This window comes from Helianthus annuus, chromosome 1, assembly GCF_002127325.2.
Source record: "Helianthus annuus cultivar XRQ/B chromosome 1, HanXRQr2.0-SUNRISE, whole genome shotgun sequence".
NCBI lineage: Eukaryota > Viridiplantae > Streptophyta > Magnoliopsida > Asterales > Asteraceae > Helianthus > Helianthus annuus.
Genome location: NC_035433.2, coordinates 52,561,990 through 52,577,259, shown reverse-complemented (window position 1 = coordinate 52,577,259; position 15,270 = coordinate 52,561,990). Strand labels below are relative to the sequence as shown.

Here is a 15,270-nt window from a genome sequence, read left to right as displayed (position 1 = left end):
AACGTTTGACTTTATTAGGGTTCATTACACGTGTCATCACATCATTGGACACGATTTTACGAGGTGTTACAGCTTTCACGAAGCATGTCTTGTCGCTTGGAAGATGCACAAACGACATTTGTTAAACATGTTATCGTTTCAAATACTCTCCAAATAGGTGTGTGTTTGTGTGCAACCGCCACAACAACTAATTGAAGTTGGTGTGCAAAACAATGAATATAGAAAGCCGAAACATTTTCCTTTAAAATAAGAGCTCTTAAGCCGTTAAACTCACTCGACATGTTACTTGCCCCGTCATAACCTTGGCCTCTAATCCTTTTCAAACTCAACCCATAACGTGCCAACATATCATCAATAGCCGATTTAAGTGTTAATGCGCTTGTCTCTTTGACATGAACAAGCCCAATAAAACGCTCCTTAACAATCCCAACTTTTTTTAATATTTAATCAACAATCCAGTAACTTCTTTATAATATTTAATAATAAAATGAACCCTATAAATCTATTTTCCTAATTTCCTACAATTTCCATTTGCCGTAACTTTACAACAGCAACCTTATCAACATTCAACAACCCTATCAAAAACCTTATCAAAACTCTTGAAGAATAAAATCAAGGAGTGGTACCTGGTCAGCTAGTTGCACTCTGTCTACGGCGACTCGACGAGATTTATGGCTGATCGATTGAAGCTTGTCTGCAGGTTGATCCTTCTTCTATTTCTTGGTCGCTGCAGCAGAGAGGGGAGGGCGGGAGAGATGAAAGGTCGATTGGCCGATTGGGTTTATTTGGGTAATTGGGTTATGTTTTGTTAATTGATTTTGTTATTTGGGTTGGGTTTTACCATAAACTTATTCAATTGAGCTTGGTGTTGGGTTATAGGAATACAAGTTTTATTTAAAGAGATTAGTGGGCTAACTTGTTTACATAATTGGGTCGGGTTTAAATCCATGTTCACATTTTTTTATATAAATTCCTAACATTTTTTTCTAAGGGGTGCGGTCAGAATTTTCCAAGGGGTGCGGTCGGGATTTTTCGCGAAAAATAACACTAAATTTTTTTTTTCAAGGGGTGCGGCCGCCCACCCATGGGCTCAAGTAGGTCCGCCCCTGCTAGTTAGGGTTCGACGAGACGGTTCCAACGCCGCTGGAATGAGTCCAATCGGAGTTCGTTTGAGTCAGTTCCCCGCTGTTCCCCATTTTTTTAGTGTTCCCCAATGAATCTTCTCCTATATATATATATATATATATATATATATATATGGGGCCGCTAGAATGAGAACCACCTCGAGTTGTAATAACCGCGAGAACTACTTGATCCGGGGCGAGGTGGACCAATTTTTTTTTTCAAAAACGTAGATGCATGTATTATAAACACATTCGTAAAAAAAGAATTAAAAAAAATGCCGTGCGTGTAGTTTTTTACACCACAAGTTTGTGGTTTACAAGTTCCATAAATTTACAAAACTCGTAAACCACAAACTTGTGGTGTAAAAAACTACACGCACGGCATTTTTTTTTAATTTTTTTTTTTTACGAATGTGTTTATAATACATGCATCTACGTTTTTGAAAAAAAAATTTGGTCCACCTCGCCCCGTACGGTGTGGTTCTCGCGGTTCTTACAACTCGAGGTGGTTCTCATTCTAGCGGTCCCTTATATATATATATATACATACATATATATATATACATACATATATATATTCATACATATATATATATATATACATACATATATATATATATAGGGGAGGGCTGTATAGAAAACCCTAGAAAACCCAACCTCCCGACATTTTTTTTTTGAAAAAAATAACACATGTAATATACATGTTTTTAAGAGTTTTAGGCCAAAAAAATCAAAAAAGCGTCGAAGGAATGATTTTTAAAAAAAAAATCAGCAAGTTTCTGTCTTTTGTGCCTAACACATGTTAGGCAACCGGACATTGCTGAAATTTGTTTATTTTTTTAAAAAACATCCCTTCGACGCTTTTTTGTTTTCTTTGGCCCAAAACACTTTAAAACATGTATATTACATGTGTTATTTTTTTCAAAAAAAAAATGTCGGGAGGTTGGGTAAAAACGGGGGGAGATTTGAGTTTCCAGAGTTTTCTAAAAACTTAAAGGTTTTCTGTCTAGCCTTCCCTTATATATATATATAGAGTTAGGATCATGTAAAAAAGGCCCAAAGTGTGAGAAAGGTAAGAAAGAATCTCAACCATTAGATATTTTGATCTAATGGTTGAGATCAATAGGGACCAAAATGTAAAATAGTTTTCTTAATTTGGACTGAATTGAAAATTATAGGGGTAATAAAGTCTTTATATCCATTCAAAATAGGAAATTGTAAATCAAAATTCCTAGAATTCCGATCTCTCTCTCCAATTGATCGTTCAATTTCTCTCTCTCTCTCTACAATTTCAAAACCCTAATGCCGCTAAACCTCCATATCGATCGAACAGCGGCGACGACGAGCGGCAGCGGCGACAGCGAGCGACGAGCGGCGACGGCGAGCGGGCAGCGGCAGTGGTTGTGCGGATCGGCAGCGGTGGTGCAGCAGTGGTGGTGCCGGAAGTGCCAGTGGCGGTGCCGGAACTGGAGAAGATGATACAGAGGTGTTATTTTTTTCTTTACTGAATGGTGTTATATCTTGTACTGAATGGTGTTATTTTTGTGCTGAATGGTGTTATTTTTGTGCTGAATGATGTTATTTTTTGTACTGAATGGTGTTTTTTTTTATTTACTGCCGAATGGTGTTATTTTTGTGCTGAATGGTGTTATTTTTGTACTGAATTGTGTTATATTCTTGTACTGAATGGTGTTTTTTTTTATTTACTGCTGAATGGTGTTATTTTTGTGTTGAATGGTGTTATTTTTGTGCTGAATGGTGTTATATTTTCTGAATTGTGTTATATTTAAAACACCATGTATGAACATGCTCTGAATGGTGTTATATTTATGGACGGTTATAAGTCCTAAAATCCAGGTTTTTCTCTCTCCAAATCCTTAAATCAAGGATTACCATATTTGAATTTGTTAATGCATTTACAATCATACCCTTTTCAATTAATTTAGATCTAATGGTTGAGATTCTTTCTTACCTTTGTCACACTTTTGGTCTTTTTTACAATAACTCCACACTATATATATATATATATATAGCAAAAACTGGGAATGTAGTCACATACTAGTTAAGTAATTACATTGACTTTATATTGTTTGGGCTGGGGTTGTATCTTAATTATTAGATACTGGGTGAGAGCAGCCATGGACAGCTTCTCCCAACCGTCACCGTCGAACACAAATTTTATCATCTACAACCCCAATTTGAGGTGGACGGTTTTTCCAAAGTTTTTAAAAAATTTATTTATTTTATTTTCTGTGTAAAAATATGCGTCTTTGATTTGGGTAATTGGATTCATGGTGAATTAACACTACTACAATATGAAGTATTAGATGATGTTCAAGATCTTTTTTAGACGGCGTTTTAATAATGACCTCGTCTTAAAATTAATTCCTCACATGGCCGTTGTGTCAATACAATTAAAATATTCAACAAAATTCCATATAACCCCGTCTTATGCTTAAACCCCGTCTTAAAATCAATCCCTCACCCTTTAAACGGTGTTCCCTTTAAACACCGTCTTATGCTTATATATGCACCCTGTGTTTTTGAACACCGTCTTAAACCCATTCTGTCATTTAACCAAAACCCTATCCTCATTTGCTCAATAGAATTTAAGATTAAAATTTCAATTAACCTTTTGCCCTAGAACCAACATCCCGCGCTTTCATTCTTCATTTCCCCCAATTCATTCCCCCCAATAGCAGCCTCCCTCCCAACTCACCTCCGATCCACCACTTGACAAACTCATCGGAGTTTTGTTCGACGATAAACCTACATCTTCATCATCGATCAATATCAGACTCCGCTCCGAGAAATTAGGGATCGAAAAGTTGTATTTGATCCTCAAACAAGGCTTTGATGCTGACAGTGATGGGAAATTAGGGCTTCAACGATGGGAACCGGCTCAGATTCAAGCCGTTGTTTCCGTTGCGTATGCGATTGTTTGTTCAAATCGATCTGTTTCTGGTAGGTTTTCTTATTAGGTTTTTGCTATTTGTGTTTTGATTTTCGTTTTGGTTTTTAAGTTGTTTAAGTGAAATGTGTGTGTACTTTTTGTGATTTGACAGTGGAGCAAGTGGAACCGATAGTTGTTGCTGTGATGGAGCAGTCGATGGAGTTTGCTCTTTGTTGGTTGGAGAAGTCAGTTGCTACCAGTGATGATTTAAGTTTTATTCAGGTTTGTTATTTTGTTTTATTGCTTACTTGTCTAATTATTAAATATGCATAAGTTTCGTTTGAGTTTAATCTGTTTGAGTGGTAATTTACATGGGCTTCATCGTCATCCCATATGAAATGCTTTTTTTTTGTCAAAAAGTTTGTTGTTTGCCAGTTTCATCCAAGTCATCCCATATGAAATGCTTTTTTTTGTCAAAAAGTTAAAAAGTTTGTTGTTTGTCAGTTTCATCCAAAACACCGTGGAGGAGGTGGCGTTGGTGGTGCCGGAATCCGACGACACGTCCCTACCGGTGATGACGTTTCGAGCATGGACACTGGGTGTAGGGTCATGCATAGTTCTAATATTCCTAAACACCTTCTTCATATACCGAACTCAACCGTTAGCAATATCAGCAATTCTGATGCAAATTTTTTTTATCATATTTCTTTTCACTTTTGGGATTTTTTGCTATTTTCATCCAGATGACTAACTTTTTTTGCCACAATTGTTTCTGAGATTTGGATTTTTTTGTCATTTTCATCCAAATGTCTGACAAGAATAACAAAGCAAATTTGACGTTTGATTGAAAATGTCAAAAAAAAATCACAAAAGTGAAAGGCAATATGGTACTAAAAAGTTGTTTTGCATGAAACTGACAAAAATGCCCAAACTCAGAGACGATTTTGGCAATTTACTCTTTTAATTTTATTAGTAACCAAGTTATATGTTTTTTTTTTATTTTATTAATGATAGCAATATCTTTTTTATTGTTCTTCTTTTAGTGATAACTTGGAATTGTAATTTTACTAAAGTTTGAGATCCAACATATTTCTTCAAATACTCTTTAAAAAAGGAAACATGTAGTGGTGTTCATTATGTGGTTTTATTCGAATTATTCGAATTTGGAAATTTTTAAAGTAAATTCAAAAAAAAGGATTGAAAATTTGAAAATTATACAAAAAAATATGTAAGAAAACACGAATAAGTAAAATTTATAATATATTTCAAATTTGAGTTATTATGGTTGGTTCGATTCAAGATTCCGAAATTCAAATTCGATTCAGAACCGAATCAGAAATTCGGACTAGATAAGAACTTGATTCGAATAACCCTGAAGTCGAATTCGAATTTAGATCAATTCGAATTTTAGGTATTTTAATACTAATTTAAATAATGAACACCCCAGACTGTCCCCAATTATAAGTAGTTTTAAAGTTTAACAAGATTAAGTTTACATGTTCGTTTGCATATATTCACAATTACACACATTTTAGTATCCATATAATAAAAATATATATAAATTTTGTTAATTTTTTGCTGTTCAAAAAACCAAAAAAAAAAAAAAACCCTCGCCCATGTGAAAGAAAATTTCATTTCAACAAGGAACCAGAATCTAGTACTTAGTTTTAAATACTTCTTTATTTTCTTAATATCCTAAATTATTATGTGTAATATTTTAAATAATAAAAAGGTAATACCCATTAACAGCAGAAATTATTATACCAAAATGTTAATAATTTTTTAAAACAGTAAATATTACTTTTGGTGTTCAAGGTCTAAACTAGTGACACTTTAGGAACGTTGTCTGCCCATCTTGCATTCATAATCTTATATTGTAAGTCGGTCCAACTAGAAATGCATTCATAATCATAATCTTATATATTGTAAGTCGGTCCAAATAGGAAGAAGTAAATATTTTGAAGCTTCTCCAAGTGGATAATGACCGAAGCAATCAACCAAGGAGAATTTCACAAGATTAGTGCAAACCATGATTAAAGCTGTATTTCATATCTCCGAGTAATTGGTATCAAGAAAAAAAAAGTTGTTTTTTTTTTTGGCCAGCCAAAGAAGCACTATATTCAACAACAAAAACTCCTCGCTTAGCAAGCTGCTAAAGAGGGCACATACACCACAGACACGAAACAAACCAAAATGACCCAAACAATACAGAAGCAAACTAAATAACTTCCAGGGCTGCATCTCCACTCCAATTTTCCAGGCTTAGGTTACTAATTCTGCTCCTTTTCACCACCCACCAATATGAAGATTCCTTCACTTGATCCAGCACTGAAATCGCAGTCGAAAGTTTTTTGTTAAAAATCTTGTCGTTACGCGCTATCCAAATAGTCCACATTGTCAATAGAAAAATAGCATAAACGACCCGCTTCCTTCTTTCTCCCACATGCAGATTTTTGCAGAAACTAAGAAGCTGAGTCACTGACACAAAAGTTTCCGGAATCGGGACTTGCAGCCATACGCAAATAAGCCACCAAACCGACTTCGCGAAAGTGCAGCTGACCAAAAGATGGTCTGTTGTCTCGGCTTCGATGCCGCAAAGTATGCACATCCCATCCCCAAAGCAGACATTCCTAACCGCCAATGCAGCCGCAGTCGGTATGCCGCCACTGATTGCTCTCCAAGCAAAGCAGTTCACTTTTGGGGTAGCAATCTTACTCCATACAAATAGATCCGTACTATTAGCTGAGTTAAAACTCTCTCCCATAGTCGATCTTACAAGCCGCACCGAGAAATCCGCGTTGCCCCTTCCAGTTTTCCACATCCATTTGTCCGTCTCGTCCTTCAACGCCTGCTGCCCTAACACGAGCAGAAGGTTTCTCCAATCCGAAACTTCTTGCGCCGACTGCAGTGGGCTCTTCCAGCCCACCTCCCATCTCACCCCCGCGTCCAAGTATTAATAATTGTCACAGACTCTAGCCTCTTTATTACTAGCCTTTGCAAACAGCAAAGGGAACCTGTTTTTGAGATTCCCCTGCTGCGTCCAATTATCATACCAGAACCTAGGTTTGTCACCTCTACCCACTGCGCACACGATGGAGTCATTTAGGTCTATGTTGCCCTTGTTGAATTCCTTATTTACCCCTACAATAGCCTTCCACAGCCCGTTTATTGCATTTTTAACAGGAACAACGTTGCAACTCATTCGACCCGAGTGAATGGAAGTCAAGACCTTTGCCCAAAGCTGATTACCGAATTGTCGGTATCTCCACCACCATTTTGCGATAAGGCCCAGGTTTAGGTCCCTAATCCCCCCAACACCCAGCCCGCCCTTCTTCTTAGGACTAAGGATCCGCTCCCAGGCCACCCATCTGATTTTCTTAACCATCGATGCCCCGCCGCAAAGAAATTTCCTTCGGATGCCCTCAAGAGTATTGATGACTCCGCTTGGAGCCTTAAATAAAGACAAGTAGTAGATAGCGAGGGAGCCTAATACCGACTTAACCAGAGTTACCCTCCCCGCGAAGGAAAGCGATTTAGCTTTCCAAGCCGACAACTTAGAGTTAAATTTATCAACCATCGCTTTCCAGCTTGTTATCCGGTTCATTTGGGCCCCGACCGGTAGACCGAGGTACACAAAAGGGAATTCTCCATATTGACAATTAATACTCCCTGCCATCTCCTTGACCCCTTCTATGTCGACTCCGACCCCGTAAAGTTTACTCTTATCAAAATTCACCTTAAGACCCGACGAGACAAAGAAGCATCTTAGAATTCTACTCAAATTTCTAAGATTACTTTCCGAGCATTCACCGATGAACAAGGCGTCGTCGGCGTAAAAAAGGTGAGAAATGGTTGGCCCCCCATTAGGGAGAACCACCCCTTTGTAAATACCCGCCTCGACGGCCTTAGCCATCATCACGTGGAGGGCCTCCATAACGATTGTGAACAAAAACGGAGAGAGGGGGTCTCCTTGTCTAAGCCCTCTCTTCAGCTCAAACTCCTTCGTCGGAGCCCCGTTAACGAGTATAGACGCCCTACCCGTGAAGAGAATTCCCATAATCCAATTTTTCCATTTTGAAGGAAAACCCATGTGATGCAATATGTTTATCAAGAAGCTCCAATCCACACAATCATAAGCTTTCTCAAAGTCCACCTTAAAGAAGAGAAGACTTTTCTTTCGTTTTTTCGCCCACGAAAGAATTTCGTTAGTGATTAGCGGTCCGTCAAGAATGTTTCGCCCTTTGATAAAAGCCGACTGAACTGGCGAAATTAAGTTGTCCAGAACCTCCTTAAGCCTATTTGCCAGAACCTTCGAGATTACCTTGCTAATGACCCCAGTAAGCGAGATTGGCCGGAAATCGGATAGAGTTAAAGGGTCCACCACCTTAGGGATTAAGGCGACGAAAGATGAGTTGCAGCTCTTCCTTATCGATCCATGTACATAGAATTCCCTCATAATTTCCCGAAAATGCCCTTCGAGATATCCCCAGTAATGTTTCAGGAAAGCGAAAGTGTATCCATCTGGCCCCGGAGATTTATCGCTCCCACATTCCCATACCGCCTTTCGTATTTCCTCCGCTGTAAATGGTGCAATTAGTTTCCCACTCTCCGACTCCGAAAGCCTATTAAATCCATCTCCCCTCATCTTAGGTCTCGCCTTTACCGAATCCGAGTATTTATTTTTAAAGAACTCGAAAACAGCCTTCATAATATCTTCAGGTCTGTTTACCCAAACCCCATCTAAATACATGCCATTAACCTTATTTCGGGCCCTCCTACTGTTGACCACTCTGTGAAAGTAGGAAGAGTTTTCGTCACCGTGGAGCACCCACTGTACCCTCGACTTCTGGTGCAAGTCGCGCACCCGATCCCAATCCCATTTTCTCATAACGAACCTGTGGACTTTCCATGATTCTCTTTCCTCTTGGGTTAGATTCCGGGTTTCAGCTAAACATTCCAGCTCATTCACCACAGCTTTGGCGTCATTGAAGACCTTTTCTTCCTCGGATTTTTTCTGGTTTCTCCAACCTTTAATCAGACCTTTTATCTCCTTCAGCTTCTTACCTAGAATCTCATCACTACAGCCCCCTCCCACATCAGCGCCCAACCCTTCTATCACCAATCGATCCAAATCAGCTTCCTCAAGCCACCTATTGAAAAATCTAAAAGGAATGGGCCCAAAGTTCAAAGTTTGAGTGGATAGGACAAGCGGGGAGTGATCCGAGATATCCCGGTCTAGAGCCATTAAAGACGCTGAGGGCCAGCAGCTCATAAACCGATCACACACCAACACTCTATCTATTTTGCTCATGTTCGACCCGTCTGCAGCCATATACGTGTACTTCCTTCCCCCCATCGAATATTCCAACAACCCCGCACACGCCAAAAAATGATTAAAGGCTATAGCATTTGACGGGTTAAAAGTGGAGTTCATCCTTTCTTCTGCGACCCTGACTTCGTTAAAATCCCCCATAAAAACCCATTTGCCATCTACCCCATCTTTCAAGGCTAGCAGCTCCACCCACAGACTTCTTCGTCTCGTTGGATCCGACGGAGCATAAACATTAACAATGTTTAACGTCTCCGCGTCCCCAATCAAATTACCCCTGACCCAGATAAAATTGTTACCTGAGACTACGTTTGAAGTTGAGAACGCAGTCGGGTTCCATATCGAAAGAAGGCCTCCTGACCTCCCAACAGAAGGAACCACTACCATCTCTATCGCCGCTCCACCCCAGAACCGGCTCACCTGAGCTTCAGGCATTTCCTTTAGCTGAGTCTCCTGTATCGCAAGAAAGGTGATCCCATGCTCCCGAACTAGGTTCCTGACCTTCCCCGGCTTAACCAAACCACCGGCCCCCTTTATATTGTAGGATAAAAAAATTCATTTGTTACCTGCCTTCTCCATATCCCCCATCACTGAAGATTCCAACAAAACCTCAAAATTTTGAAGTTCCAAGCCCACCATGTCCCCGACTGCCATCGTGTCACCCACCTCTTTTGCAATTACACGAGGTGAAAAAACACGATTGATGCCACCTTCTACCTCCTCTTCTACGCCTGTATCCTCAACCCAGTTAGTTTCATACCCATCATCAATACCTTCAACTCTCGTTTCAAAGGTATCAGGTATCTCGAACTCCACCTCCTTCACCTGGTTATCTCGCTTCTTCTCTAAACATCTCCTTCTCATTTTCCTCTTCCCACGCCCAGAATTGGAGCTCCCCCCAGACCCCTCTTCACCAGCTTGATTCAAATCTAGTGCCCTAGACTTTCTTGTTGACTCCCTGAGTCTTTGTCTGAAACTTTTACTATTAGATTTTCCAGTACTTGGGCCCCTCTTCCTTTTGTTCAGCATAGAGTCCAACCAATCTTGTTTATTAAAAGCCCAGTCGCTAGGCCCATTTGGAACTTCACTTCCAAAGCTATGTTTGGAACTATCTTGCAGCCCATCATGACAACCTAGACTCCTCGAGTCCCCTGTAGCACCCCCACATATCCCAGAGGCATTGGAAAATGGGTCTAAGTCGTTCAACTTTTCCCCTGCCATGGCCTCGGGCCCCGCGCCTCCCACCTCATGCATGCATGCGCGAACGTCGATGATTGAGTTTCCCAGCCCTTCCCCTGGCTGAGGACCAGACTCCACTGGCACCGTAATTCCAATACCGATTCGCGCATCCTCATCTGAAACCGGTGACTTCGATCCTTCCACATTCTTCTCCACGTTGATAGACCCGATCCCAACTGGAAAAGACCACGACCTAACCTCCTCCTGAACCCAAACTAAGCACTTCCGATTACCCCACAACAACTCTAGACTCTCACAGATCAGCCTACCATGAGAGACCAGAATTCCAACTGAACCAGAAAGCAAAAACCCATCGTCTGTGGAATCCGTAGATGGTTGGAAGATCCGTCCAAACTTCCCTCCGATGGCGTTGAAAGTCGATTTGTCCCAAAGGTCTAAAGGGACGCCTTTAATGGACAACCAAGCTAGCCTTTGAAAGTCTAGAAGTTGGCCTTTCCAGCTTGATAACGAGGCGAGCCATTTTGACCAAACCTCTTCCTTCTCAGCCAAGAACAACATAGCTTCCTCCGGGTTTTGGAATACAAGCAGTACCCTTAACCCCCCAAGGTATTTCAACGAAACTCCTGGTGGCAAACCGCTAGAGTGTTCGAGGAATAGCGATTCCAACCCCACAAAAGACTTCGCCTCTCCAACCAGAGCCTTCTCTCCCCAACCGGACACGGGTAGGTTAGGCACCTCCTCAACCCTCACCTGCAAATTGACTTCCTGGTCCTTATCTAATCCCATAAGGATTTGAGCATACGATCTTCCAGTCCCCCCTTTTATGGATGCCCCTTGCCCGCAGGCCCCGCCAAACCCTTTATCTTGAGGCACTTCCGGATCCATTTCAGCATGAAAAGGCACTTCCGGTACAGGTTTTGTACCAGAAACCTCAGTGGCATTGCCTTTCCCAGCCCCTACTCTCTTGCTTCCGTCCCGGTTGAACAAGGCTATCTTCACCCCAATGACTGCTCCATCAATCCTAATTTTGGCAAGCTCCTGAACCCAATCATGAATACGGGCCACGTTTGACAGACGAATGAATCCAAACTTGTTCCCCATCCTGTCCTTCTTCTTAGGCACAAAAGCATCCTCTAAATTCGGATAACATTCGAACGCCTGCCATAACCGCACAGAGTCACAGCTTCCTGGAAGATTCGAAATAAAGAAAGTGGACGCCTTCTCCCACCTCTCAATCCTCCGTCTAACGCTATCCTCTTGTTTCTTCGTCCTCCGATATTTTGCCTTGCACCATTGAGGGTCGTACTCCTCCCCCTGCTCCCCTAACTTCCTAAGTTCTTCTGTCTTCCGCCTCCTAAGTTCTTCAATATTGTCGAAGAACTCATCTCTCGGTTGATTTCCTCTCCGCCTCCCCATATTCCCTATTTTTGTGTTTCACATAAAAAAAAAGTATGCATTTTCAAAAATTATTATACTTAATGTATCCAATAGCTTAGAAACAACATATATGTTAGGGTGTCCTGAGTGATGCGGGAAAGGGGAGTGGCAAAAGCTTTTGCCGCGCGGCAACACCGTCACCGACCCCTTTGCCGCTCGGTTTCGATAATCAAGTGGCGACCAAATGCCGATGCGGGGAAATGAATTCAAACGGCTATAATGCCGTTGGCATTAATAAAAAAAATCATTTTTTACCTTTATAAATTACACAAATTCATTTCCATTTTCACCAAACAGACTCAACATCCATTTTCACTACATTTCACACTCATTCTTTCAAATCTTTTCAAAAAAATGGAAGGCTCAAACAAAGGTGAATGCAAGAAAAAAATGGTAGGGTCCGGTTTGAAGGTGAGGACTCAAGATAAACGCGGTGGTTCGGGTGGTTCTAGTGTGCCGTTTCATCCCTACCTTGGGTTTGCGAATCAAACCCAACCTCCATTTTATTTTAACCAACCCATGCATCAACCTTTCGGTTATGATAGCCAACCCCTCCAAATTTAGATGCAACACGGTCCGACGATGGTTCGACCCGGTTATTATGATTACTCCCTAGACTCCCAAAATGCTTTTGACCCGTTTGCTTTTCTAACCCCAAGCTCACAATCACCAAGACCTTTTCAAACCCCAAGCTCACAATCACCGAGAGACATACAAGATGACTCCGATGAAGAGTTCGTGCCGGATACCCAAGAACAACATTATGATGAGGATGAAGATGTTGCGGTTCAAGAAAATCCCGTGAACGAAAATGAAGCCGCACCGGAAAGAAAAGGAAAGGAAAAGCGAAACGGGAAATTTGGACGCCTAAACAAGAAGAGGCGTTCGCAAAGGCTTTTGTTCATTGCACCTTGAATAAAAAGAAAGGCAATCAACAAAAGGCGGATGGGTTTTGGAAGCAAGTTCTAAACCACTTCAATCAAACGGTCGGAGGAAGTAACCGAACCCACCACCAAGTTCGATCAAAATGGATCACGATGCAAACAAAATTGAACATATTCAACGGTCTATATCATCAAGCGGTATACTTTATTATTTATATACAGTTTATTTTTTAATGAAGTATTTGTTGGGTTTTTCACATGTTTATCAAAGTTATTTTATCCATATAAAATAAAAACGCAGCGGAATATTTATTTAAAACATGTTACTTACAAGATATAAACCCATTTTTATTATGTAAAACCCAATACCCGGATCCATATACGAATATGCATGCTATCAAAAACACAACCATAGGGTGTTTAGAATACTACCTTCCAAGGAGTAATGGATATGAAGAAGATGATGCTTCTTGAACGGTTACCTTCAAGTGTAGAAGACCTCAAGCTTGTATACCCCAAGCCTTCCAACAAACACCTTATGTTTAGCTAGGATTTCTACACTTATGAACTCACTAAGATTTCCATCTAAATCAACCACCATGGACGAAAATATGAAGGAAAGTTATGGAGTTCTTGCACTTGATTTACCAACTTGAAAAACCCTTCTTGATCAACCACACCTTGGCCGATTTTAAGAGAGTAATTTTTCAAGTCTTACACATGAAAATTATCTCCTCAAATGGCACTCCTTGGCCGAAAATTGTAGAGCCTTAGAGATTTTTCCAAGTTCATCCTTTCATTTTTGTCATCTAAAATAGTTATAAAAGATGAGAGAGAATTGCCACCATCATTGCCCAATCATGTGCCTTCTAACCATGCAAAATGCATGTAAGCTCAATTGGACCAAAATGGTCTTGGAAAGACCACCCAATCAAGATGCATCTATCCATGCAATTTGCATGCAATGTGATTGGCCAAAACATTTAGGGAAGAGCACCCAATCAACACACATGCAAATGCATGAAATCTCATTGGACCAACAATTTTGGGAAGACCCCATGGGGGTGGCGGTCTAGACTTTTAATTTTATAAAAAAAAATCAAATTTCTTTTATAAAATAATTTATGTCTTGATTAATTTTATAACTTTTATAAAATTATAACATCATATGTTATAAGACTTATACAACTTTTATTATGTTATTTAACCCATTAAATAACAAAATAAAATATTCTCTCAAAATAAATTATCCATATAATTTATTAGTTTGTCAAGTGCAATTATTTAGAAAACCGATTTCTAAATATTATAAGTGTTAATATTTAATTGTTTGATCATATCACAAATAAATATTATAAGTGTTTGTCTAGCTTGTATTTGGGTATGACTCGACTTGGATCATTACGTACTAGCCACATCAATTTAATATGTGTCTTGGGCATACAGAGTCCAACAGTATTTGGATTAAGTTGTTGATAATTTATTATTTTAGGATCGTTTTCGTCCAAGCGGGAGTGACGATACTTTTGTAATGAAGCAAGCGCTAAACGATTACAAAGGCAAAGAAAAAATTGATTTTGCTCATATTGCGGCTTGGGAGATTGTTAGAACAAATCAAAAGTGGTCGCCAGTACCCTTGTTGGGTGAAGAAAACTCCGGCTCGAGTCAAAAAAGAAAGTCTTCGGATTCGGGAAATTATAGAGCGGATACACCGAATGTCGAAGTCTCGAGCGGATTCGGTATTCCCGACATAAACGAGGATCCCTCGCCAAGACGACAAACAAGAAAGGAGAAAAAGGACAAAGGGCCGTCTTCAAGAAATGAAGATCCAAGAAATATAACACACAAATTCGAAGAGTAAAAGGCCATGAAAAAAGAGATAATGGAAATTAAACGTATATGAGAAGAAAAATACTTGACATTGGCGGATGAGCAACGAGAGACTTTGCGACAAACAATGTACGACAAGGACTTGAAGACGTTTAATCGGCCTACCGACAATGTTCACCCTGCGATGTTGGAAATCACACTCGCTAGAAAACGTGAGATCTAAAAAAATATGGATGGCCTTGTGATTTTTAGTTTTTTTTTTAAACTTAGATTTTATTTATAATGTAATGCTTTATTTTTATTTATAAAAGTTTGATGTTTTTTCCATTTTATCTTAAATTAAAAAAAAAACAGAAAATAAAAAAAAAAGTTTACCACTTCAGCAAGTGTCTAAACCATTGCCAACACTTTTCAGCAAAGTTTAAACATTTTTCACTGATTGACGTGGCGCACTCTGATTGGTTGATTTTTTAGTTTGTCACTCTCAAGTGTTTAACCACTCCTTACACCCTTAATGACTAGTTAATTAGGTTTGACTTTAGTTTTATATATATATATATATATAGCATAATT

At 39.7% G+C, this 15,270-nt stretch overlaps 1 protein-coding gene across 2 annotated transcripts; it reads left to right on the top strand.

Moving 5' to 3' along the window:
- Positions 1–3,677: 3,677 nt before the first annotated feature.
- Positions 3,678–15,022, top strand: LOC118482763. 2 transcript variants are annotated; one of them, XM_035978429.1, is made up of 3 exons: positions 3,678–4,088; positions 4,190–4,299; positions 14,360–15,022. In XM_035978429.1, exons 2-3 carry the CDS (start codon positions 4,222–4,224, stop codon positions 14,726–14,728), a joined length of 447 nt encoding a protein of 148 aa, XP_035834322.1. In that variant the 5' UTR covers positions 3,678–4,088; positions 4,190–4,221; the 3' UTR covers positions 14,729–15,022. The 2 variants fall into 2 exon arrangements, 1 of the variants encoding a protein (XP_035834322.1); XR_004868775.1 differs by lacking the exon at positions 14,360–15,022 and adding an exon at positions 4,522–5,660 and having other exon boundaries at positions 3,679–4,088.
- The last annotated feature ends 248 nt before the right edge of the window (positions 15,023–15,270 follow it).

What these genes read in the sequence shown, in the direction of transcription:
- LOC118482763 (XM_035978429.1), top strand. Translation starts at nt 4,222, where the DNA reads ATGGAGCAGTCGATGGAGTTTGCTCTTTGTTGGTTGGAGAAGTCAGTT. An exon ending in ATGATTTAAGTTTTATTCAG is followed by an intron (nt 4,300 to 14,359) that starts GTTTGTTATTTT and finishes TTATTATTTTAG; the next exon opens with GATCGTTTTCGTCCAAGCGG.